This window comes from Oratosquilla oratoria, chromosome 3, assembly GCF_046742065.1.
Source record: "Oratosquilla oratoria isolate Oo_2021 chromosome 3, ASM4674206v1, whole genome shotgun sequence".
Taxonomy (NCBI): Eukaryota; Metazoa; Arthropoda; class Malacostraca; order Stomatopoda; family Squillidae; genus Oratosquilla; species Oratosquilla oratoria.
Genome location: NC_134779.1, coordinates 14,889,436 through 14,915,795, shown reverse-complemented (window position 1 = coordinate 14,915,795; position 26,360 = coordinate 14,889,436). Strand labels below are relative to the sequence as shown.

Genomic DNA, 26,360 nt, shown 5'->3' with positions numbered 1-26,360 from the left:
GCAGTATTCTTTTCCCCCACCACAGGGAAGATATATATATATATATAATTGCCATTTTCTGCTGCCACATGACTCAGACTATCCTACACTACACACAGCCCGGCCATCGCTTTTGTCCGAATTCAGTACTATCATCTATGGGTATGGTTATAAAACAGGCAAAATTCTTGTCTTCCCACCCCACCCGGCCATCACTTTTGTCCAGTACTGTATATATATATATTTTTACCACTCCAGGCATCCCTACGACCCTAATATGACCTCAGAGGGAATATTTACATGAAGCAGTTGCTCAGATAATTGCTTTAAAGGAATCTGGCCTGTAAACCAAGCAAATAGTGCAGTAAATTGGTGCCACTGATGGGTTTCTTCACAGGGTGGCACCTCTAATAATTCAGGTCCTTGATGCGGCAGCATACTCTCCTCACAGACACACCACCAAACAGATCTGGGTTGCCCTGCTCGATTATCCTGGCTGTGGTTCTAGAGTAGACTCCAAAGTATATTTCAAAATATTGTGGGCCTAACCCAAAGTCTTCTTAGGCCTACCAGACCTTGGTTTTGAAGATGGTAGGTTGTTCCCTCCCTCCTCATAAAATCTGGCAATCCACCGGCACACTGTTCTCTCACTGGCACCAATTTCCTGCACTATTTGCTTGGTTTGCAGGCCAGATTCCTTTAAAGCAATTATCTGAGCAACTGCTTCACGAATATTCCCTCCTAGAGGTCATATTAAGGTTGTAGGGATGCCTGGAGTGGTAAAAATGTGACGCGTCGGAAAGAAAATTCTACGAGCACTCACCATAGCAATCTGCTTCCTACAACAGCTAGATGCATACTAACCACCATTTTGTGCTGCCACATTACTCAGACTATCCTACACTACACACAGCCCAGCCATCACTTTTGTCTGAATTCAATACTATCTCCTATGGGTATGGTTATAAAATGGGCAAAATTCTTGTCCTCCCACACACACACAGCTAGGTATGATAAATGGTGAATAAGATACAACCTCACAAGCATTGCTCCTTTCCTGTATACTACAATTAGGTAAATACACAGTAGACCCTTTCCCCCTTTTAAAGGGGTGGCAGTCAAAGCACATACACACATCATCCACAATTAACATGCATTTAAATCTATTCCCATTTCAGCACCTCTAAGATGAAGGGTTGCCCCTGTCCCCCATCACCATGCTTGGGTCAAAGGCAATAGAGTGAGGCACAGCTCTTTCATAGTTGGGCCCAACATCTGGACCTTGTTTACCCCCACTGCTTCATCATGTAGTAACTCCACCCTCATCCATTCCAAATAATCTATTATATTATTTTTATTATATACTAAAAGGTTTCCCCTTTTAAGAGGGGTAGCCATTCAAGACATGCAACCACCCTCCACCCATCCTTCAACATTAAAAATCATAATAGTTGTAAAATAATTATAATAAAAATAATATTAATAATAATAAATATATATAGAAAAAAATAGAACTTGTGCAATATTGTAATCATACGTACTGAATAATATGAAGCCTATTTCACTCCAATGAAATATTTGTTAACAACAGAATAAGGTTTTTCTAAAGCAGTCCAGAGGGGAAAATGAATCCACCATAGTTCCTATTGTGGGATTAGCCTTGGCAAAATCGTTGAAGATAGTCTTGAAGAGTTCTTCAATATTTTCACCAGTCTTTGCTGATGTCTCAAAAATTTTCCCATTAAACTGCATTAAAAAAAAAAAGGAAAAAAGTTTTCAGTCACAAGGGTTACTATATATATTTCTACCATATATCAAAATTTTATTAATTTCGGACAGAAACCTAAAGACTTAATAAGTATTCAATAAATGGTATTATATGACACTTTATCTCATACAGGACACTTACAGGTATGAAAAGATTTTACTACCACCTTACCTCATCTCAGATATTTACATCATAATTATAGTACCTGAACAAAAGTAGGGTCAGGGCCAGCTAAGCAGAAGAGCCAAACTAGAATTCATGTATTCATTTACTTTTTTTTTTTCTAACAAAATATAAGAACTTTATGATCTGTATCCATAAAGTTATCTAATCTTCTCTTAAAAACAATCAATTGTCTCAGCACTCAATACATGGTTGCCAAGTCCATTCCATTCATTAACCATTCTGTTGGTAAACTAGTTCTGGCCTATTTTCTTCTTAAACCTAAAACTATCCAATTCAAATCCATTACTATGAGTCCTGCTCTTTTGTCTTAACATGATGACTTTTCCTGCATCATCCTTGTTAAAGCCCTTGACCCAATTCAATACCTATGTTGAATCCTCCTCCACTTTTTACCTTTCCAGAGAGTGTAAATTAAGATGCTTAAGTATGTCTTTGGTAAATTTCTAAGCCTTTGATTCATTTTGGTCATTCTCCTCTGTACAGATTCTAGTGTCGAATTAATATCCATTCTATAGGACAGACCAAAAATGTACCACATAGTCAAAGATGGGTCTAATTGATCTATTTATTTATTTTTGTTTTGTTTTTTAATAAGAGGTGAAAACATAAATATTTTAGTTAGAATTATAGTTTAGCAAAACTTTCAGGAGATTAATGTGAGAAAAGGGTATATAAGTACTGTATAACTGATTCATTTTATTGTCATAAACTTCCCTTCTCTGAGGGATTTAGGATGGTCCCACCTTACGGGTTTTTTGAAGTAGGGAATTTAATGTAGTCTGCCCTGAGTATAAACATAATGCAGCTTATGTGTGAATCACCTACATGTACAAAAGAAAGTGCAGAATTATTACTAACTTTTCAACTGTGCATAAAGATTAACTTACCCAAGTTGCATATTCGTTTATGTGGCCACTATCAACCAGGGATGACTCTTCTTTCACAACCTGGTCTAATTTGGTACCACACAAGTATATCTGACAGCCTTCCACATTGCTTAGAAGTTCATTCACCCAAAACCATGTACGTTTCAAACTATCAACACAAGAAAATAATAACAAATATATACTAAACATAGGTAGAGGGACGGGCAGAAGCATGTGGAAAAGGGGAGGGTCAGGGGGAATGGAGGAAAGGGGGAGCAAGGGAAAGGCAGGAAAAGTTAGATATTTTTAATGTATTTCATTGCCACCAATTTGCTAATGCTTCTATCCTTATGGACTAAAGCATAGAGATATAAAAAGTCATAAGTGAGATTTGGAGTTGAGCAGCAGGTGTAGGTCATATCATATGAAAAGCCTTGTCCTTTTCCCCATATAAAGGGGAGGCACATCAAAGGCATACACCCACCTTTCACCCATCCCACACCCATTTGTTGTCCCCTCTATCTTAGCTCTTTGTGAATAAAGGATCATCCTTTTCCCCTGCCATTTGGGTCAGAGGCAATGCAGACCACAGCAGGGTCTAACAGCCAAAGCTGGTTTACCCCCACTGATTCATTACATGGCAACCCCCCCCCCTCCCCACTCTTGGCACACACACTCATACATCCCCCCTTAAGAGGGACCAGTGACAGGTACCTGCATGTAGTGGTGCTGCAGATTAGAAAGCAAAGCTGCCCATTTTCAGAACCTGTAAACCCCGTCACCTCCATTGGGAGGTGCATCCCTGAGAGGCTGACACTTGGTCTCTGGACTCGGCCCTTGCTGTCTGTCAACCTGTGCTGTATTTCTAATACTTTTTTCACATATGGAGAGCAGACAACCAGTGACTGCTCCCCTCACCCCTACCATTTTCAGCTGATGATAAAGAAACAATCCCAGACAACAGTCCATTTTGTGGTACTCCCCAAGGCAGTCGTAGCTCCTCTTGGGGATCGGTGCCACCTGCGTAGAGCCGGTGGCCAGGGCTGGTTGCCGCCGTTTGGCCCCCAACTCTTGGGGTTGGGGGGTGGTCCCATGACGTAGACGCTGCGGCTCCAGGACCTTAGACTTAACGCAATTAAGTCAATCACTGGAACAACATTTGGACAAAACAAAGAAACTAATACAACAATATACAAACAATGCATATGCTCAGTGATGAATTATGCGAGTCCTGCATGGGCTCCTAATCTCAGTGAGACACCACAACACCCTTCAAATCATACAAAACAAAGCCCTAAAAACAATTACAGGCTGCACAAATACAACACCTACAGACCATTTACACCATGAAACAAAAGTCCTCAAAGTCAAGGACCACCTCAACATGAGAGGCACACAAACACTTGCCGCAGCACTTCTAAGCTACCAGAAGAGGCTGGATGACTGCATTGTGAACAGCTACCCAGGATGTAACACTTCACCCCATACCATATAACACATAATGGAAGACTGCATTATACACAATCATGCACGCAAACAACACAACATACACTCTATAAAGGATTTATGGGAAAACCCAGTTTCAGCTGTGGTATTCCTTGGGGAGACGGGACTGCTCGGACAGACAGTCTAGGGAACGGCAACAACAACAACAATACTTTTTTTATCCCTGAGAGACTGTTCCCAACCACTTAGTGAAACTTGAGACAACTATTAATTCTATTTGAGAAATTACAGAACAGCCAAGAAATTCATTCAGGCTGTCAATTTCTCATCCATTCATAACCACTCTCCACTCATACTTATCTCATGCCCTCTCTCCTCTTTCATATCCTCCTAAACTCCATCACTAGCTGCCTCAGTCTCTCCTCTGACCCAGGTACAAGCACAGTCTCACCTCCCACTTCCTTCCACTCTCACTTACCAGCACCAAACCCCTGCCCATCACCTTCATAATTATCCCCAACACCACCCTATCCATGTAGATATTGGACAACCATGGTGACATTACACACCCCATGTGCAGCCCCACCTTCACCTCAAACCAATCATTCTCTCTATTCCCTATCCTAACACATGTTCTCCTATTCATCAGCCTTCCACCTATACATTTGCAACACATCCCACGATGCACCCTTGTCATACATTTTGTTGAAAATATAGGACCACAAAAGACATCCTTGACTTCTCACTACAAAACTTTTATCTGCACAATCTTTTCCTTTCTTAAATATACTCTGTTCTAACCAATTACCTCCTGTTCTCCTAACCCTCTCAATTAACACCTATATGCCTTTCCAACTACATTTTACACTCTGATCACTCTCTCTCTCTCTCTCTCTATATATATATATATATATACATATATCATATACAATATATAAAAATATTTATATGTATATATACAATATATATATATATATATATATATATATATATATATATATATATATATATACACTATCAGACCCTGCCCAACATGAACTTCATCCTGCATGACAGGCTAGGAAACTTAACACTCGTATTAGGCAAGGTTTGACTGTATATTTTACAGGAAGAGAGCTATGCTCGTAGTGGTCTTTGTATCTATCGGTATCAAGTTTGTTCCTAAATTCTTGTATAGTTTTTGCATTCACTGTTTCCTTATCCAATCTATTCCAGATATCCACCACTCTGTGTGGAAAACTATTCTTTTTCCGATCTCTTCTATAACTATCCTTTTTAAGTTTCTTTTCATGTCCTCTTGTTTTCTTTTATCCCACTTTAGTAAATCATCTCTATCGAGGACTTCCATCCCTTCCATAATTCTGTAGATAGTCAGTAAATCTCCTCTTTTTCTTCTTTGTTCCAGGGTTGGTAATTATAGTTTGGACAATCTTTGTTTCTATGTCAGTTTGGAGAGTGTTGGTGCCACCTTTGTTGCTGATCTTTGGATTCTTTCTAATTTCTTTATATTCTTTTTAGTACTGGGTGTCCATATTGTCACAGCATACTCCAATCTTGGTCTTATCACTGTAACTAATATTTTCTTTACCATTTCTTTATCCATGTAATCAAAGGCCACTCCCATTGATTTTAATAAATTGAAGGTTCCTCCAACTATTATATTGATATGCTTGTCTGGTGCCAAGTTAACTTTTTTAACTTCCTTTGTACCAATTTTATATTGTTCCGATATTCTATTTTTACCTTTTTCAAATTCCATTATACTACATTTCTTGATGTTGAAGTTCACTTCACACTTTTGACTCCATTCCCAGATTTTATCCAGGTTTTTTTGTAGTGATTTACAATCTTCCTCTGTACTTACTCTCTTTAGTAGTTTTGCATCATCTGTAAAGAAGTTCATATAACATTCCATACCTTCATCCATGTCATTTATATATATATGGCAAACATTATCAGGGCCAATACAGAACCTTGTGGGACTCGACTTATCATTTCTTCCCAGGTTGAGTTCTTGTCTGTAAGTACCACCCTCATTTTTCTCCCATTCAAAAAATCTTCCATCCATTCCAATAACTTTCCTTATATTCCACCTATTATTTCAATTTTTCTTAGTAGCTTTTTGTTGTTGAAATATAAATATTTGTTATTGTGCATCTTGTATTGTTTTTGATTCAATGTACAATGCAATGTATAGTAAGAATTTTGTCATTTGATTTATTGTATAATCTGTACTTAATTTGCATGTATAACAAAGTTCAGTTGCTAGGCCTGAGAGATTTCCTGCGCTAAGGGAGATGCTACGCCATTGCAGGTTAGTCATGGTGGAGCCACGGTGTGGAGAGGTTGATGTGTATATTATTGTCTGAACATAAACTTATTTGTGTCATGTGCATTGTGCCTTTGAAGAACAATAAACAGTTAAGTGCTTTTCTAAGTGTTTACATACCCATAACTTTTAACATTTGTGTGGTACTTTATCAAATGCTTTTTGTAGATCTAAGAAGGCACAATCCTCCCATCCATCCCTTTCTTGTATTATTTCTATTAGCCTTGAGTAAAAGCAGATCAAGTTTGTGGCACATGATCTTCTGCGTCTAAATCCAAATTGCTTTGGGTTTAGTATATTATTTTCTTCCAGATGTCTGATCCATTTACTTTTGATAACTTTTTCACATATTTTTGCTATTGTGCTTGTAAGGAAGACTGGTCTATAATTGAATTTTCTTTGTCCCCTCCTTTGTATATTGGTACAGTATTTGCATTTTTCATTGCGTCAGGATTAGAAATCGAGAGAGTGAGTGGTTCGAGGTAAAGGTGGGACTTCGTCAAGGATGCGTTATGTCGCCCTGGCTGTTCAACTTATACATGGATGGGGTAGTGTGAGAGGTAAATGCAAGGGTAGTGGGTCAGGGATTGGAGATGGTTAAAGAAAATAGAGAAAAGTGGGAGGTGAGCCAGCTGTTGTTTGCAGACGACACTGCGCTTGTGGCAGGATCGGAGGAGGGATTGAGGAAGTTGGTGACAGAGTTTGGGAGAGTATGTGATAGAAGAAAGCTAAAGATAAATGTGGGTAAAAGTAAGGTGATGAGATGTACAAGGGGTGAAAGTGGCAGTAGACTGGAAGTGAGCATTAAGGGAGAGCAACTGGAGGAAGTGGATAGTTTTAGATACTTGGGTGCAAATGTGGCAGGAAAAGGTGGAGGTAGAATGTAGATTGAGAGAAGCGAGTAAATGCCTTGGTGGATTAAAGAGTGTAATGAGGAATAGACATTTGGGAATGGATGCTAAGAGGAGACTGTATGAAGGAGTGATTGTGCCAACAGCACTGTATGGGGCAGAAACATGGAACATAAGGGAGGAAGAGAGAAGGAGTTTGAATGTGTTTGAGATGAGGTGTCTGAGAAGTATGATGGGGATTACTAGGCTAGAGTGAGAAATGAGGAGGTGAGGAGGAAAACAGGGGTGGAAAGGGAGTTGGGAGATAGGGTTGATGAAAGAGTATTAGGATGGTTTGGACACATGGAAAGAATGAGTGAAGAAAGACTAGTAAAAGAGGTATGGAAAGCAGATGTGGAGGGAGTGAACATGAGGGGACATCCTAGGATGAGGTGGATGGATGGGGTGAAGGGGGCTTTGGAGAAGAGGGGAATGTCTGTTGAGGAAGGACGGGAGAGGACAGAAGACAGAGGTGAATGGAGAATGATTGTATATGGATGATGTGATGCATGAGGTGGAATGGGCGGGGGGATGGGGGGTGAGGTAGTATGTGTGAGCAAAATTTGACGCAGCCCGAAGGGATTTCTCCCCGTCTTCTCCTTTTATGCAATGGGGGGACGGAGAAGGGGGGTCGCCGATTTAATGAAGCGGCCTTGCTGTGGATGTGCTGTGTCTTGCGACACTGCTTCTGACCCAGGGCAGTGGACAAGGTGCAGGGATGACCCGTCATCCAGGAGGTGCTAAGATGGGAGAGGGGGTGGAGGAGTGTGGCGTGTATTCGGGGATGGAATGGTTGGGAGTGATTTTATGCCTTTTCCTTTTTGGCTACCTCCCTTGTAAGGGGGAAAAAGCCTTGGTATATGTATGTATGTATGTATTTGCATTTATCCAATCTTATGGTACTTTTCCTTCTTTGAGTGAGAAATCAATTATCTTGTGTATTTTGTCTGTTAGTTCATCTATACATTCTTTTAATATCCAGTTTGCAATTCCATCCAGACTGTATGATTTTCTGATGTCAAGGTTTTTTCTATTTGGTCTCTTATTTCCTTGTGTGTCACAGTTATTTCTTTCATGGGGGGGGGGGAATCTTTCAGTCCTTCCTCACAATTTTGTGTACTTTCAATTGTAAATACAAATTTAAAATGTTTGTTCATAATTTCAGCCATTTTTACATCATCTATAGATTCATTGTTCCCCTGACACAGTTTTACTATTTCATGTTTATCTTTTAGTTTGTCATCCATATACCTGTAGAATCATTTGGGTTGATCCTTGCATTATTTCTATTGTGTTCTTTTCATAGTTTCTCTTTTCTTCCCTGCATACTTTTACATATTTATTTCTTAGTTTGATGTGTATTTGCCACTTGCTCAATTTTTTTTTTTTCATCTTTTCCAGGCTTTGTCTGTTCTATCTTTAGCCTCATTACATTTTTTATTGTACCAGCACTTTATGTACACCCATTCTTGTTTCTTCTTTTGTACATATTTGTCTATTTTCTCATTATAATTTACTTTTGATATGTTCCATTTCTCTTCCATCTTTGTTTCTTCATTTAAGACGTTTTCCCAATTTGCATTTTGAAAGAATTTTCTGACTTTCTCAAAATCTGTTTTGATATACTGTACATTAGTCTTCCTTTTCTGTTTTTCATTTCTTCTTAAATCAATCTGTTCTTTTAGTTCAAACTCTATTAATATGTGGTCACTCTTCCCAATTGGTGTCTTCTATTTCATTATATCCACAATTTCAGGCTCTGATGTAAATAGTAAATCAAGTCTCGACAGTTCTTCATTGTGTCTATACCTGGTATTTTCCTTTATCCATTGAGTAAATGTGTATTCAATGGTCATATCAAGTAAAATATTTCCCCAGTGGTCTTCTCCACCTTTCACTGTCATTTCTTCCCAACATATTTCTTTTGAATTAAAGTCACCCATAATTACTGTTTCTTCATTCTGTCAGTAATTCAATTAATGCATTTTTTGTGTCTTCCAACATTTTGGAATAATCACTATCTGTCCAAGAATGTGTGTATTTACTTAGTTGTATTTACCAAGCATTTTACAGGAAGGAGAGCTATGCTCGTGGTGTCCCATCTTCATATCTCGTTTTATCTAGACTGTTTTTAAATGCGTTTATCATTTTTGCACACAACACATTTTCATCTAACTTACTCCAAACATCTATTATCCAGTGGGGAAAGCTGTTCTTTTTCAGGTCTCTTCTATAATTGTCTTTTTTTATTTTCTTTCCATGTCCTCTAGTATCTCTACCAGCGGTGGCGCCAGGAATTTTTAGTTGGGAGGCTAAGGGGGGGCTGAGCAAATTTTGGGGGGGGCTAATAGTAATATGATAATACACATGTATTATCCTCATTTCAGAAGGGGAGGGGGTTAATGGTTGGGCTAGCACTGATGGCTGACAAATCTTTAGCCCTGGCAAAAAATTCCACTTAATAAAATTATTTCAATGAGTGTTTTAAATTTTCAATTTGCTCAGTTCAGTTGGGGGGGGCTAATGGGGGGGCTGGCCACTCTTTTGGGGGGCTAAAGCACCCCCAAGCCCCCCCCTGGCGCCGCCACTGATCTCTACTATCCCATTTTATTAGATCCTCTCTATCAATAATTTCCATGCCTTTCATGATTCTATAAATAGTTATAAATAAATAGTTATCAAGTCTTCTCTCTCTCTTCTTTGCTCCAATGTCTAGCTCAAGTTTGCCAGTCTCTCCTCATATGATAGTCCTGAGAGCATTGGTGCCAATTTCATAATTGCTCTTTGTATTCTTTCAAGTTTTATTGTACATTTTTTTGTACTTGGTGACCACGTCGTCGCTGCATACTCCAACTTTGGTGTTATCAAAGTGACTAGTATTTTCATCACCATTTCTTCATCCAAGTATGTAAATGTCAACTTGAATATTCAGGAGCTTCAGTTTACAGACTGGGAGGCAAAAATGAAAACATGAGATCAGATGTGGGAAATATTTCAAAATATGCTTACTAAGATGATTCATACTTACAGTACATCCCATTTAAGGACATGCCCTCCCAAATCAGGCTCACCCAAAATGGCTTGACAAAGAAACTAAAAAAAGTATTGCTAAAAAGAGACAGGTGCTCGGGTGCACCTAATGACTATTTAAGTTATGTAAAAATGCAGAGATTTAAAAAAGACAATAAAGAAACGAAAACAATACAAAATGAATATTGCTGACAATTTCAAAAAGAATCTCAGAGAATTCTATAGTTACATAAGAGATAAGAAGGTTATTAGGAGTCACAGTAACCCAATATTATCTGCTGACAGTCAACTTGAATACTCAAATGGAGGAATGTGTGATGTTTTAAACAACTATTTTAGCTTAGTATTCGTAAACGAAACACCTCAAAGTGAACTCCAAACTGAAACATCTGAAAAGTCTAGGGTGAACCTATTACGGTAAATATAAAAAAAAAAAAAAAAAAAAGTGTATAGAAAAACTCAAAGTTAATAAAACACCAGGGCCTGATGGTTGGTATCCAAGAATCTTAAAAGAAATGAAGAATGAGACTGTTGTTCCATTAGAAATTATTAGAAAAAAATAATCCATCATATCCGGAGATGTCCCATGAAGAATGAGACTGTTGTTCCATTAGAAATTATTAGAAAAAAATAATCCATCATATCCGGAGATGTCCCATGAGAATGGAAGCTAGATAACGTTACTCCCATATTCAAAAAAGATGACAAAAAGAAACCAATTATAGGCCTATAAGCTTGACTTCACTCGGAAAAATTATGGAAACTATCATCAGGGATGCTATTGAACATTATTTAAAATTGTTTGATAAATGATAGCCAGCATGGATTCGGACGGAAATGTTCGTATGTGACTAACTCAAATTCTACAACACAGTCATCTCGAATTATAACAAAAGAAACAATGTATATTTAATATATTTAGACTGCAAAAGCTTTTGATACCGTCCCCCACGAAAGACTACTTACTAAATTAGCTTCACACAGAATAAGTGGTAGCCTAAGTTGGACTAGTAATTGGTTAAACGATCGAAAACAGAGTTGTTCTAAATGGCAAAACTTCTAGATGGAAAAATGTTACAAGTGGAGTTCCTCAGGGTTCTGTTCTTAGGCCACTTGTATTCATAGTATATGTAAATGATATAGACCATGGACTGAAATCTATTGTCTTCAACTCTGGTGATGATACAAGACAATGCGGAATGGCAAATGATCACTTAAACGAATTAGATATTCAAGAAAATTTAGATAAACTACAGCAATGGCCTAGCTGAAAAGTGACAAATGAAATTTAACACAAGTTAATGCAAGGTTACGCACATAGGTAAAAATAACAGTAAGTACGATTACAAGTTATTTGGAAATTTGTTAACAAAAGTTGATAGTGAAAAGGATATCAGCGTAATTATCAGTAACGATCTCAAATCATCTAAGCAGTGTAATTCAGCCTCTGAGAAAGCAAATAAGATTCTAGGACTGATTGCACAATCCTTTGACTTCAAAAGTCCATCTCTCATTAACAAGCTATACGAGGTCTGTTAGTAAAGTATCCGACTTTTTTTTTCAAAAACCCAATTGATTTGAATTAAGCGCTCTTGCATGAGCCGACCTTGGACCTTCGTGTGCATGCGTAATTTTTTTCCTGCCTGTCGATAGTGTCAGTTGCTGGCAAGCAGCATTTGCGTGAGGTAATGTGTAGTGCTCTCGGCGGTTTTTCATTGCAAGGAAAATGACTGGGATTTGGTTTCCGGGTCGTACCCATACACCCAGGACTCGTCACCAGTGATTATGGTATTCATGAAGGTGAACATTTGGCCATGAAGAGAGTGGCGGCGAAATTCATGCCGAATCTGTTGACGGCGGAGCAAAAACAATTTCGTGTTAAAGTCTCACAGGACATGCTGGACTCCACAAACAGTGACCCCGACTTCATGAATACCATAATCACTGGTGACGAGTCCTGGGTGTACGGGTACGACCCGGAAACCAAATCCCAGTCATTTTCCTTGCAATGAAAAACCGCCAAGAGCACTACACATTACCTCACGCAAATGCTGCTTGCCAGCAATTGACGCTATCGACAGTCAGGAAAAAATTCACGCATGCGCACGAAGGTTCAAGGTCGGCTCATGCAAGTGCGCTTGATACAAATCCATCAGGTTTTTTAAAATAAATAAATAAATAAATTAATTAAATAGATAAATAAAGTCGGATATTTTTCTGACAGACCTCGTATAAATCATTAGTTCATCCACATTTGGAATATGCTGTTTCTGTATTGTCACCGAATATCATTAAAGACATTGACAGATTGGAAAGAGTACAACGGCGAGCCACAAAACTGATTTCAAATATCAAAAATAAATTATACGAAAATCGACAAAAACACATGAATCTATTTTCCCTAAAAGAGCGTAGACTCAGAGGTGACTTGATTCAGGTCTTTAAGATTCTAAAGGGAATTGACATCAAAAGTGACAAAATGTTCACACTGAATGAGAATCAGACAAGAAATAATGGTCTCAACCTGTCAGGAAATATATTTAATTTGAAAGTTGGTAGAAATAACTTCGCCAACCGTGTAGTTAATGAATGGAATAAAATTCCTACAGAGGCAGTGCAATGTAGTTCAGTTCGAAACTTTAAGATTCGTTTAGACTTTAGATAAACACCTAAGCAAGATGCTGTAATGCCTGACACTTATTATTTGTTTATCTGTTTGTTACTATTTGTCTGTTTATTATTATTTATTTGATTATTATTTATTATTTATTTGTCCATTTATATTCATTATTTTTCTGTTTGTTTATTATCTAACCTTAATTGTTTATTTCTTAAATTTACATATTTATTTATTTTATTTATTATTATTTATATTATCATTATCTTATTTGTTTATCTATTTATCATTATAAATTTTCGCATCTGACTTAGTTATGGACCAAAAGGTCTCCTGTCGACATACTCCTCCTTTGTAATACTTTGTAATCCTTTGTTGAGTGTAGTTGGGAGGGTTTTGATTAAGAGGATTAGGAGAGGAACAGAGGGAATAATTGGTGATTAAGAGAGGAACAGATGGAGTAATTGGTGCAGAACACTATGGGTTTAGGACAGGTAGGGGTTGCGTAGATCAGATTTTTGTGGTAAGGCAAATATGTGAGAAAGCTTTAAGAAAAGGTAAAGATGTTTCTTCGGCCTTTATGAATTTGGAAAATGCTTATGACAGAGTAGACAGGAAGGCAGTGTGGGAGGAAATGCAGATATATAGGATAAGAGGAAAGCTATTAATAACAGCCAACAGTTTTTACGAGAGAGTAAAGCCTGTATTAGAATTAGAAGTGGAGAGAGTGAGTGGTTTGAGGTAAAGATAGGACTTCGCCAGGGATGTGTTATGTCACCTTAGCTGTTCAATTTATACATGGATGGAGTGGTGCGTGAGGTAAACGAATGGGTAATGGGCCAGGGATTGGAGATGGTTGAAGAAAATTGAGAAAATGGGAGATAAGCTAGTTGTTGTTTACTGATAACACTGCGCTTGTAGCAGGATCAGAGGAGGGATTAAGGAAGCTTGTGATGGAGTTTGGGAAGGTGTGCGAAAGAATGAAGTTGAAGTTAATGTGGGTAAAAGTAAGGTGATGAGATGTACAAGGGGAGAGGATGGCAGCAAATTGGAAGTGAGTATTAAAGGAGTGAGACTGAAGGAAGTGGATAGCTTTAGATACTTGGCTGCGAATGTGGCGAGAAAGGGAGGAGTGGAGGTGAAAGTAGAATGTAGACTGAGAGAAGCAAGTAAATGCCTTGGGGGATTAAAAAGTGTAATGAGAAATAGACATTTGGGGATTGATGCTAAGAGGAGATTCTATGAAGGAGTGATTGTGTTGACAGCACATACGGGGCAGAAAGATGGAACATAAAGAGAGGAAGAGTTTAAAGGTGTATGAGATGAAATGCCTGAGAAGTATGGTAGAGGTTACTTGGCTGGATATAGTGGGAAACGAGGAGGTGAAGAGGAGAACAGGTGTGGAAAGAGAGTTGGAGATGAGGTTGATAAAAGAGTGTTGGGATGATTTGGACACAGAGAAAGAATGTGTGAAGATTAGTAAAAGAGGTGTGGAAGGTAGAGATGGAAGGAGTGAAAATGATGGGGCGACGAAAGATGAGATAGATGGAATATGGATGATGCTATGACGCATGGAAGGGAATGAGTGGGGGATGAGGGTGTGTGTGTGTAAATGATATTTTGACGCAGACCAAAGGGATTTCTCCCTCTTCTCTTTTCTGCATTAGGGGGTGGGGGTTCACCGATTAACAAAGCGACCTTGCTGTGGATATGCTGTGTCATGCTACATTGCTTCTGACCCAGGTCAATGGGCGAGATGCAGGGATGACCCATCATCCAGGAGGAACCAAGAATAGAGTGAGGGAGGGGTGATGAATGGGAATGGAGTATGTGGGGATGAAAGGGGTGGGAGTGGATTTATGCTTTTGACATTGGCTACCTCCCTGTAGGGGGGGAAACCCGTTGTTATATGTATGTATGTATAGTCCTATCATTCTCCTTCCCCATCACAACCCTTTCCCTGGCATCTCCCATTGCCGCAATCAAACCCTCCCTTATCTCCTTCACATTATCCTTGAAGTAAATATACCCATGCTGCTTTCACTTCCATTAACATCGGTCCATCTGCATCCTTTACCTTTTCTTCTCTATCTTGCTCACCCTACCTCTCCCCACTCCAAATCTGCTCTTTTTGCCTCATTCACCTAGCATTTTTATATTCTTCTCTTTATGGCCCTCATAGGATTCCTCCTTTATCCCACTATTGTCTGTCTCCCCTTCTGCTTCCTACCATCCTTCTTAACCCATAAGAATATGTGTGTATATATATGTATATATCTATATATATATATATATATATGTATATATACATATATATATATATATATATGTATATATTCCAAAAATGTATATCCAATCATAATATACTGTATTTTGGGAACATATACGCCACAATCTGATGATCAATCAGTTACTAAAATATACCTGTGTATATAATACTGAAATAGAATTCCGTTGAGATAATGCAATTCTAGTGCATAAATACATGTACTAACCTTTTACTGTCATTCATATCATAACAAACTATGGCAGCAATGGCATTCTTATAGTAGACTCTTGTCATTGTTTCGTACCGTTCTCCTCCTGCAGTGTCTAAGATGTTGAATTGCACTTCTCGTTTTTTCACAACCACTTTCTTTACTGCACACAAAGCACCTGGAAATAACGTTATATTTCAAGTTTCACTCTTGTAATTCTTAGTGAATCTAATGCTATCATTATTATTTATAAACTTCAAATAGTTAGATACAAACCTATTGTTTCCTTGTACTCGGGTGAAAATGTACCAGAGATGAAACGTTCGACAAGGCAGGATTTTCCACATCCCATCTGCCCCAGAACAACAATTTTAAGTTCTGAATAGGACATTATACTGTATTCTCACTGAATCCTTGAATATGACAAAGAATAAATTAATCGGCAAATAAAAAAATGCTAGGAACTTTGCATTGACATTTTCTTCCTCAACGTCTGAAATTTCTGATAATCTCTTGATGACACTGTTTAACGCTAAAACACTGAACAACTTGAATTATAATATATTATTTCAAATAAATCACATAATTTAATAGCAATTTACCTACGCTGCGACAAATTGTCCAAATTGTCTATATTTCAACACGTGCTCTCGTTGGACGTCCTAGCGTCACACAGCTACACTTATGTTTAAAAGAAAAGAATATATATATATATATATATATATATATATATATATATATATATATATATGTGTGTGTGCATATATATATATATATATATATATATATATATATATATATACTATAAAGTAATGTCGTAGCACATTGATAAAATAAACTTTTTATCCCACAGTCGGACATTAGTGTCTTCTTTTCTCCGACTGTGGGATAAAAAGTTTATATACATATACATATATTATACAGCATATATATTATTCTAAGTCACGATTGAACACTTATTATTCTATATTAAAAAACATTGAAATTATAAGTTCTTTGCCAATTATTTTAATTCCATAACGACACTATGTATTATTCAAAAGTTCAAATATCACGAAATACAACACTACGCTGAAACTGTAGCCTATGTCTGAGGTGCAGTACCTGATCTGCACGCGTTGATATTGTTCTTTGTTTCGCCCACTTTCAATTAAATTTCATTCATTATCGCGGCACACGTGAACTCCATTCATATCACATAAGATTAGATTATTCCTAACACAATGGGGAGTTTCTTATAAAAAGAATAAAAGCTAATGGAGATTATCATAAAGGAAAAAGAAGGAAAACTATCGTCGCTGTCAACGAATCGAATTAATGTGTTCTGATTGACGATGTTATTAGATTAGGACAGGAGTTTATCAGAATATTTTGTTCAGCTTTTGGCAGGACTTCATAATAGCGGGGTTAAATGTAAAAATACATAAATACCTGTTGTGCATGACTGACCGCTGACAACCTGACAAACAATTTGGACAAAACTAGCCTGGGTTGTGCACAGTCCTTCCCCACGTCGCTGTGTAGAATGTTTCTCTGCGCGCGCGCGCGCACACACACACACACACTTCAACGAACGGACGGCTTAGAAGACGTTCTGAAGAAAATTGAAGTTTCGTGGATCCCAACGCAAAGAGAAGTGCTTATTGTATTTACAGGGTGGGGGGAAATTGCTCGTGGGAAAGTAGGGAAAGAGGAGAAGGGGAGGGATTGCTGAGGGAAATGGAAGGAAACGAGGAAGGAGAGGACTTGGCCCAGGCAGACAGGCGAAAGGTAAACAAACGGCCCCCCGACCAGCTGAGCGACGATGAAATGTCTAATAAAAATGTAAAGATTAGAAGTATAGATAAGAGGTATACAGTAGAAAGTGATGAGAATATTTTCCAGGGATTTAAAGAGGGTGGGGGGGACACAACCCCCCCCCCCGACTGACAAGACTAAAAGAGAAGGTCGATAAGATGATCGAGGACTTGGAGCGTAGGTTCGGTCATGTTAACAACATTGTACGGAGGGTTGAAAAATTGGAAGAACTAGAGAAGGCGAACAAAAACTTAACTAAGGAAATTGAAGAATTAAAAAAACAGTTAAAAGAAGTAAAAGAAGAGAATAAAGTCTTAAAGGAGAATAATAAGGAGAACAAGGAGGGTTGGAAAAAATCCAAGAAAATAGCAAAGTTGCATTCACTGACATAGTCAGACAGCAAGTGAATGAACAAACTGAAAACTCAGTTATTAAAGTGATGAGACAGAAGGAGAATATAGTAAGAGACTTAGCAGACAGAAAGAAATGTATAATTACATTAGGAATGGAAGAGAAACATAACCCAGATAGAACCACAAGAATCAATGAGGAAAATGAAAAAGTAAGAAATTTACTAGAATTAGTTCAGGAAGATGAACCAGAAATAATTAAACAAATCGAAGAGAAATTCAGGCTCGGGAAATATAGTACAGACAAGACCAGACCAATTAAGATTAAATTCAGGTCACAAACTACGGCTGAGAATATCTTATCCAAAACAGGGAAACTAGCAACAAGTGAACAATATAAAAAGGTATGGATAAAAAGAGAAATGAATAAAGAGGAAAGAGAGGAAGAAAAACAGAAAAGACTTGAAGCTAAGGAAAAAAAACGAGATAAGAACGGAGTCAGAAAAAGAGAGATTCTATTGGAGAGTAGTGAATATGAAACTAAAGAAAGTCGACATACAAGAGAAAAACAAAAGGGAAACAGAGAACACAATGAAAGTGGCAGAAGACTAAGAGTGTCTTACACAAATATAGATGGATTAATAACAGGATTGAATGAGCTGAATGATTATTTGAAAGGAAAAGAACCAGACATAATGGGAATTGTAGAAACAAAATTAAAAGGTCCACTACCACCCAACAGTGTAGGACATGATGCATATAATTATTGGATTAGAAACAGAGTGAAAAAGGAAGGGGGTGGAGTTATGTTCCTGACTAAGAAGGATATAAACGTGAAGTGTGTCACATATGGAAAGAATACAGTAGAGATGACAATGATGGAAGTAGAAGACAGAGATAAGAAGAGCAGAAAGTTTGTGATAAATTATGTGCCCCCGAAAACAGCCTCATGGGAAGAGAGTGAACATAAAAGTATGTTAGAGGACACAAAGATAACATTAAACAAGATAATGGAAGAGGGAGGAAAAATAGTTATGATGGGCGACTTTAATTGCAAAGAAATCTGCTGGGAAGAAATGACAGTAAAGGGTGGAGACGGCTCATGGGGAAACGCTCTACTTGAGATGGTTAATGACCATACAATGACACAATGGATACAGGAGAACACTAGGTATAAAAAATGAAGAAGAGCCATCGAGACTAGACCTAATAATTATATCCGAACCTAGAATAGTGGACAAAATTGAATATAAAACACCAATAAGTAAAAGTGACCACATATTGATTGAACTGGAACTTAATGAAGAAAAATATGAAAAGAAATGAACAATATAGAAAAGGAAGAATGATGTATGAAAAAACAAACTTTGATAAAATAAGAGAATTCTTTCAAAAGGAAAAATGGGAAGAAATATACAAAGAAGAAACAACAGTAGAAGAGAAATGGAATATTTTGACAAAAATTTACAAAAAAGGAGTGGAAAAGTATGTCCCAAGACAAAAACAAGAAAAAGAATATGTAAAATGCTGGTACAACAAAAGTTGTAGGGAGTTAAAAGACAAAAGAGACAAAGCCTGGACCAGATGGAAAAAAGACAGAAGACCTGAAAAATGGAAAATATATCCCTGTTATAGAAATGAATATGTACAAACGTGCAGAGAGGAAAAGAGAAAATATGAAAAAGATATCATAGAAAAGTGTAAAGATCAACCAAAACTATTCTACAGATTTGTAAACAATAAACTGAAAAACAAACAAGACTTGGAGAAATTAAGACAAGAGGGAGTTGAATACACTGAGGAAATGGAAATGGCGGAAATTATGAACAAACATTTTAAATCAGTGTTTACAAGGGAGAACATACAACCTGAAGAGAACGAATGGAAAGAGAAAGTCCCCCCCCTATGGAAGAAATAGAAGTAACAAAGAATGAAATACTAACACACTTGAGTAATCTTGATGTCAGAAAATCGCATGGACCAGATGAAATAGCAAACTGGATTCTGAAAGAATGCAGGAATGAACTGGCAGACAAAATACATAGCATACTAAACAGTTCCTTGCAAGAAGGAAAAGTTCCAGAAGATTGGAAAAAAAAACAAATATAGTACCTATATATAAAGGAGGAAATAAAGAAGAACCTACCAACTATAGACCAATCTCTCTAACAAGTACAATAGCAAAAATTTGTGAAAGAATTATCATAAGTAGATGGGTAAAATATTTAGAAAAAAACAAAGTGTTAAATCCAATGCAATTTGGATTCAGACAAGGACGATCATGTGTCACCAATTTAATACGTTTCTATTCAAGGCTAATAGATATAATACAAGAAAGAGATGGATGGACGGACTGTGCATTTCTAGACCTAAAGAAAGCTTTTGACAAAGTACCACATAAGAAGTTGCTTAAGAAATTAGAAACTGAAGGAGGAATACAGGGCAAACTACTAAATTGGATGAAAGACTTTTTGCAAGAAAGAAAAATGAGAGTAGTGATAAGAAACCAGCACTCAAAATGGGATGAAGTAATAAGAGGACACGGAAAGAAAATTAAAAAAAGACAGCTATAGAAGATATTTGAAAAAGAACAGCTTTCCTCACGGAGTAATAGACAGTTGGAACAAGTTAGATGAGAAAGTGGTGTGTGCAAAAACAATACATGAATTTAAAAATAGTTTAGATAAAATGAGATATGAAGGTAAATACAACTAGGTAAATACACACACACACACACACACACTTCCGTCGGACAGACGGCGAGGATTGACGTCCTGAAGAAAAAGTGAAATTTTCGTGGATCTCAACGCAAAGGAAGTACCTATTGTATTTGCAGGGAAGGGGATTGCTCGTGGTGTAGTGGGAAAGTGAGGAAAAAAGAGAAGGGGAGGGATTACTGAGGGAAATGGAAGGAAATGAGGAAGGAGGGGACTTGGTCCAGGCAGGCAGACGCCATGTAAACAAACGCGGGCCAGAGTAATTTAGTGACGATGAAGGGACTAACAAAAATGTAAAGATTAGAAACATAGATACGAGCAGCACAATAAAAGGTGAGGATAATAATTTCCATGGATTTAATGAGGAGGGGGGGCGGATACCAACCTCCCCCGACTGGCAAAACTGGAGGAAAAACTTGAACAAATGACCGAACATTGGGAGATTAGGTTCGGTAGAATGTAAAAAATTGCGCAAAGGGTTGAAAGATTGGAAGAACTAGAGAATGCGAACAAAAACTTAACTAATGAAATAGAAGAACTAAAAAGACAGTTAAAAGAAGTAAAAGAGGAGAATGAAGAATAACAAAGGAACAAAGACAATAAAGAGGCCATAGGAAAAGAAGCATATGCGTGGAGAAAAATACAGGAAAACAGTAAAGTTGTATTTACTGATATAATTAAACAGCGAATGGAAGAACAAACTGAAGACTCAGTTATCAAAGTAATGAGACAGAAGGAGAATATTGTAAGAGACTTAGCAGATAAAAAGAAATGTATAATTATATTAGGAATGGAAGAGAAACATAACCCAGATAGAACCACAAGAATCAACGAGGAAAATGAAAAAGTAAGCAGATTACTAGAATTAGTTCATGAAGATGAACCAGAAATAATTAAACAAATTGAAGAGAAGTTTAGACTCGGAAAGTATAGTACAGATAAGACCAGACCAATTAAGATTAAATTCAGATCACAAACAACAGCAGAGAATATCTTATCAAAAACAGGGAAGCTAGCAGCAAGTGAACAATATAAAAAGGTATGGATAAAAAGAGAAATTAATAAAAAGGAAAGAGAGGAAGAAAAAAGGAAAAGGAAAGAAGCTAAAGAAAAAAACGAGACCAGAACGGAGTTAGAAAAAGAAGAATTCTACTGGAGAGTAGTAAATATGAAATTGAGGAAATGGACCATAACAGAGAAACAAAAAAGAAACAGAGAATACAATGGAAATAACAGAAAGTTAAGAGTGTCCTACACAAATATAGATGGATTAATAACAGGACTGAATGAACTGAACGAGTATCTGAAGGAAAAAGATCCGGACATAATGGGAATTGTAGAGACAAAATTAAAAGGTCCACTACCACCCAACAGCATAGGACACAATACATATAATTATTGGATTAGAAACAGAGAGATAAAACAAGGGGGTGGAGTTATGTTCCTGACTAAGAAGGATATAAACGTGAAGAGTGTCACATATGGAAAGAATAGAGATGATTATGATAGAAGTAAAAGACAGAGATAAGAAGAGCAGAAAGTTTGTAATAAACTACGTGCCCCCCAAAACAGCCTCGTGGGAAGAGAGTGAACATAAAAGTATGCTAGAAGGCACAAAAATAACACTAAACAAGATAATGGAAGATGGAGGAAGAATAGTTATGATGGGCGACTTTAATTGCAAAGAAATCTGGTGGGAAGAGATGACCGTAAAGGGTGGAGAAGATTCATGGGGAAATGTTCTACTTGAGATGATTATTGACCATACAATGACACAATGGATTCAAGAGAACACTAGGTATAGAAATGAAGAACCATCGAGACTAGACCTAATAATCACATCAGAACCTGAAATAGTGGAAAAGATAGAATACCAGGCACCAGTAAGTAAAAGTGACCACATATTGATAGAACTAGAACTAAATGAGAAAAAATACATGAAAAGAAATGAACAATATAGAAAAGGAAGATTGATGTATGAAAATATAAATTTTGATAAAATAAGAGAATTCTTTCAAATGAAAACTGGGAAAGAATACACAAAGAAGATACAACAGTAGAAGAGAAATGGAATATTTTGACAAAAAAATTATAAAAAAGGAGTGGAAAAGTATGTCCCAAGAGAAAAACAAGAAAAAGAATATGTAAAGTGCTGGTACAACAAAAGCTGTAGAGTGTTTAAAGACAAAAGAGACAAAGCTTGGACCAGATGGAAGACAAAAGACCTGAAAAATGGAAAATATATACTTGTTATAGAATTGAATATGTACAAGCGTGCAGAGAGGAAAAGAGAAAATATGAAAAAGATGTCATAGAAAAATGTAAAGATCAACCAAAACTATTCTACAGATTTGTAAACAACAAACTGAAACACAAACAAGACTTGGAGAAATTAAGGCAAGGAGGAGTTGAATACACAGAGGAAATAGAAATGGCGGAAATTATGAACAAGCATTTTAAATCAGTGTTTACAAGGGAGAATATACAACCGGAAGAGATCGAATGGAAAGAGAAAGTCCCCCCTATGAAAAAAATAGAAGTAACAAAGAATGAAATAATGAAACACTTGAGTAATCTTGACGTTAGAAAATCGCATGGTCCAGATGAAATAGCAAACTGGATTTTGAAAGAATGCAGAAATGAACTGGCAGACAAAATACATAGCATAATAAATAGTTCCTTGAAAGAAGGAAAAGTTCCAGAAGATTGGAAAAAAGCAAATATAGTACCTATATATAAAGGAGGTAATAAAGAAGACCGTACCAACTATAGACCAGTCTCTCTAACAAGTACAATAGCAAAAATTCATGAAAGAATGATCAAAAGTAGATGGGTAAAATATTTAGAAAAAACGTGCTAAATCCAAGGCAATTTGGATTCAGAGAAGAACGATCATGCGTCACTAATTTAATGTTTCTATTCAAGGCTAATAGATATAATACAAGAAAGAGATGGATGGGCTGATTGTGCATTTCTAGACCTAAAAAAAACCTTTGACAAAGTACCACATAAGAAGTTGCTTAAGAAATTAGAAACTGAAGGAGGAATACAGGGCAAACTGCTTAAATGGATGGAAGACTTTTTGCAAGAAAGAAAAATGAGAGTAGTGATAAGAGACAAACACTCAAGATGGGATGATGTAATAAGCGGTGTTCCGCAAGGAACAGTTCTGGCCCCAATAATGTTTGCTATATATATTAATGATACGGATGAAGAAATTGAAAGTAATATGAGCTTCTTTGCAGATGATGCAAAACTATTAAAAAAAAGTGAACACGGAAGAAGATTGTGAGTCACTACAGAGTGATCTAAATAAAGTATGGGAATGGAGTAGGAAGTGGGCGATGGAGTTCAACACTAAAAAGTGTAGTATAATGGAATTTGGAAAAAAGCAAAAACAGAATAACAGGATCATATAAATTGGGAGAAAATGAATAAAAAAAGTAGAAAATGAGAAGGACCTGGGAGTCATTGTTATGAATAATATGTCACCTGAGAAACATATAAATAAGATTTTCGGAGAAACTTATAATTTAATAAGAACAATCAAAGTGGCATTTACATACCTGGATGAAGAAATGGTGAAGAAAATTCTAATCACTCTGATAAGACCAAGATTGGAATATGCTGCAACGATGTCGTCACCAAGTACAAAAAAATGTATAAAAAAAAACTTGAAAGAATACAAAGAGCAATTACAAAATTGGCACCAACACTCTCAAAACTATCATATGAAGAGAGACTAGCAAAACTTGAACTACAGACACTAGAGCAAAGAGAGAGAGGAGATTTGATAGCTATTTACAGAATCATGAAAGGCATAGAAATTACTGATAGAGAGAATCTGATAAAATGGGATGATAGAAATACAAGAGATCTGAAAAAGAACAGCTTTCCTCACAGAGTAATAGACAGTTGGAACAAGTTAGATGAGAAAATTGTGTGTGCAAAAACAATACATGAATTTAAAAATAGTTTAGATAAAATGATATATGAAGACAGGACACCACGAGCATAGCTCCCCTTCCCGTAAAATACAACTAGGTAAATACACACACACACACACACACACACACACACACACACACACACACACACACACACACACACACACACACACACACACACACACACATACACCGGTCAAAGTGACAACGAAGTTTGGAACTCCAGGAAAAATTCAAGTCTCATCGATCTCAACAACGATGGAGTACCTTTGTTGTATTAGTAGGGAAGGGGAAAGCTTGTGGTGTAGTGGGAAGGTGAAGAAAAAGGAGAAAGAGAGGGATTACTGAGGAAAATGGAAGGAAATGTGGAAGGGGACGAACGGGCCCTGGATGTTAGAAGGGGTGTAAACAAAAGGGGTGCAGAACACACAGACGGGGAAGAACAAGGGAACACAGGTGTCAGAAGCAGAAATATAGATAACAACAGCTCAATGGAAAGAGAAGATAACTGCTTTTATAGATTTAATGAAGGAGGAGATGACAACCTCCCCCGACTAGTAAATCTAGAGGAGAAAAAAAAAATAAAGAGGCATGGGACGTTAGGTTTAACCAATTAACACTAGTTACCCAAAGAGTTCATAAACTGGAAGAACTAAAGAAGGAGAATCAAAACCTAACTAAAGAAACAGAAGAATTAAAAAGACAGTTAAAGAAGTAAAAGATGAGAATGAGGAATTAAAAAAGAAGAATAAAGAGAATAAAGAGTCTACAGCAAAAGAAGCACAGGGTTTGAGAAAAGTCCAAGAGAACAACAAAATTGTATTTTGAGATATAGTAAAACAGATGAAAGGACAAACTAAGGATACAGTTATTAAAGTGATGAGGGAGAAGGAGAATATAGTAAGAGACTTAGCAGACAAAAAAAAAGTATAATTATATTAGGGATGGAAGAGAAGCATAATCCAAATAGGACCACAGGAGTAAAAGAGGTGACAGAAAAGGTAAACAAGATATTAGAAGTAGTTCAAGAGGATGGACAAGAAACAGGGAAAGAAATTGAAGAAATATATAGAATAGGGAAATAGAATACAGATAAGACCAGATCAATTAATATCAAATTCAGGTCACAAACGACAACAGAGAATATCTTAGCAAAAACATGGAAACTAGCAGACAGTAATCAATATGAACAGGTATGGATAAAAAGAGAAATGAATAAAGAGGAAAGAGAGGATGAGAAAACAAAAACACTAGAAGCTAAGAAAAAAAAAGAGAAAAGAACAGAGTGAGACAAAGAGAAATTCTATTGGAGAGTAGTGGATATGAAAGTGAGGAAAAACGGAAAGGAAATAGAAAACACGGTGGAAGTAGCAGAAAATTAAAAGTGTCTTACACAAACATAGATGGCTTAATAGCAGGCTTGAACGAACTGAATGATTACCTGAAGGAAAAGAACAGGACATGATGGGAATTGTAGAGACAAAATTGAAAGGTCCATTACCACCCAAAAGTGTAGGACATGGTGCATATAATTATTAGATTACAAACAGAGAGGTAAAACAAGGGAGTGGAGTTATGTTCCTGACTAAGAAGGATATAAATGTGAGTAATGTTACCTAACTAAAGAAGTAGAAGAATTAAAAAGACAGTTAAGAGAAGTAAAGGATGAGAATGAGGAATTAAAGAGGAATAATAAAGAAAATAAAGAGTCCATAACAAAAGAGGTAAGTGGTTGGAAAAAAGTTCAGGAGGATAACAAAATTAAATTCAAAGATATAGTGAGATAACAGATAAAAGAACACACTCAGGACACAGTTATTAAAGTGATGAGAGAGAAAGAGAATATAGTAAGAGACTTAGCAGATAAAAAGAAATGCATAATTATGTTAGGGATGGAAGAGAAGCATAATCCAAAAAGGACCACATGAGTAAGGGATGAGAAAGAAAAAGTAAACAATGTA

The 26,360-nt window shown here is 36.8% G+C and overlaps 1 protein-coding gene across 2 annotated transcripts; it reads right to left on the bottom strand.

Moving 5' to 3' along the window:
• Positions 1 to 296: 296 nt before the first annotated feature.
• LOC143020688 (ras-related protein Rab-24-like) lies at positions 297 to 16,271 on the bottom strand. 2 transcript variants are annotated; one of them, XM_076177329.1, is made up of 5 exons: positions 16,195 to 16,271; positions 15,865 to 16,001; positions 15,607 to 15,766; positions 2,821 to 2,968; positions 297 to 1,725 (listed from the first exon to the last, which is right to left on the bottom strand). In XM_076177329.1, the coding sequence occupies exons 2-5, from the start codon at positions 15,977 to 15,979 to the stop codon at positions 1,561 to 1,563; spliced, it is 588 nt and encodes a 195-aa protein (XP_076033444.1). In that variant the 5' UTR covers positions 15,980 to 16,001; positions 16,195 to 16,271; the 3' UTR covers positions 297 to 1,560. The 2 variants fall into 2 exon arrangements, with proteins under 2 accessions (XP_076033444.1, XP_076033434.1); XM_076177319.1 differs by having other exon boundaries at positions 16,191 to 16,269.
• Between the last annotated feature and the right edge of the window lie 10,089 nt (positions 16,272 to 26,360).

Bases quoted from the DNA above. Each gene is read 5' to 3' on its own strand.
- LOC143020688 (XM_076177329.1), bottom strand. From the start codon at position 15,979: ATGTCCTATTCAGAACTTAAAATTGTTGTTCTGGGGCAGATGGGATGT. The intron at 15,767-15,864 runs GTTTGTATCTAA...CGTTATTTCCAG, and splicing joins CGAGTACAAGGAAACAATAG to GTGCTTTGTGTGCAGTAAAG. The intron at 2,969-15,606 runs GTTAGTACATGT...TTGTGTTGATAG, and splicing joins GATATGAATGACAGTAAAAG to TTTGAAACGTACATGGTTTT.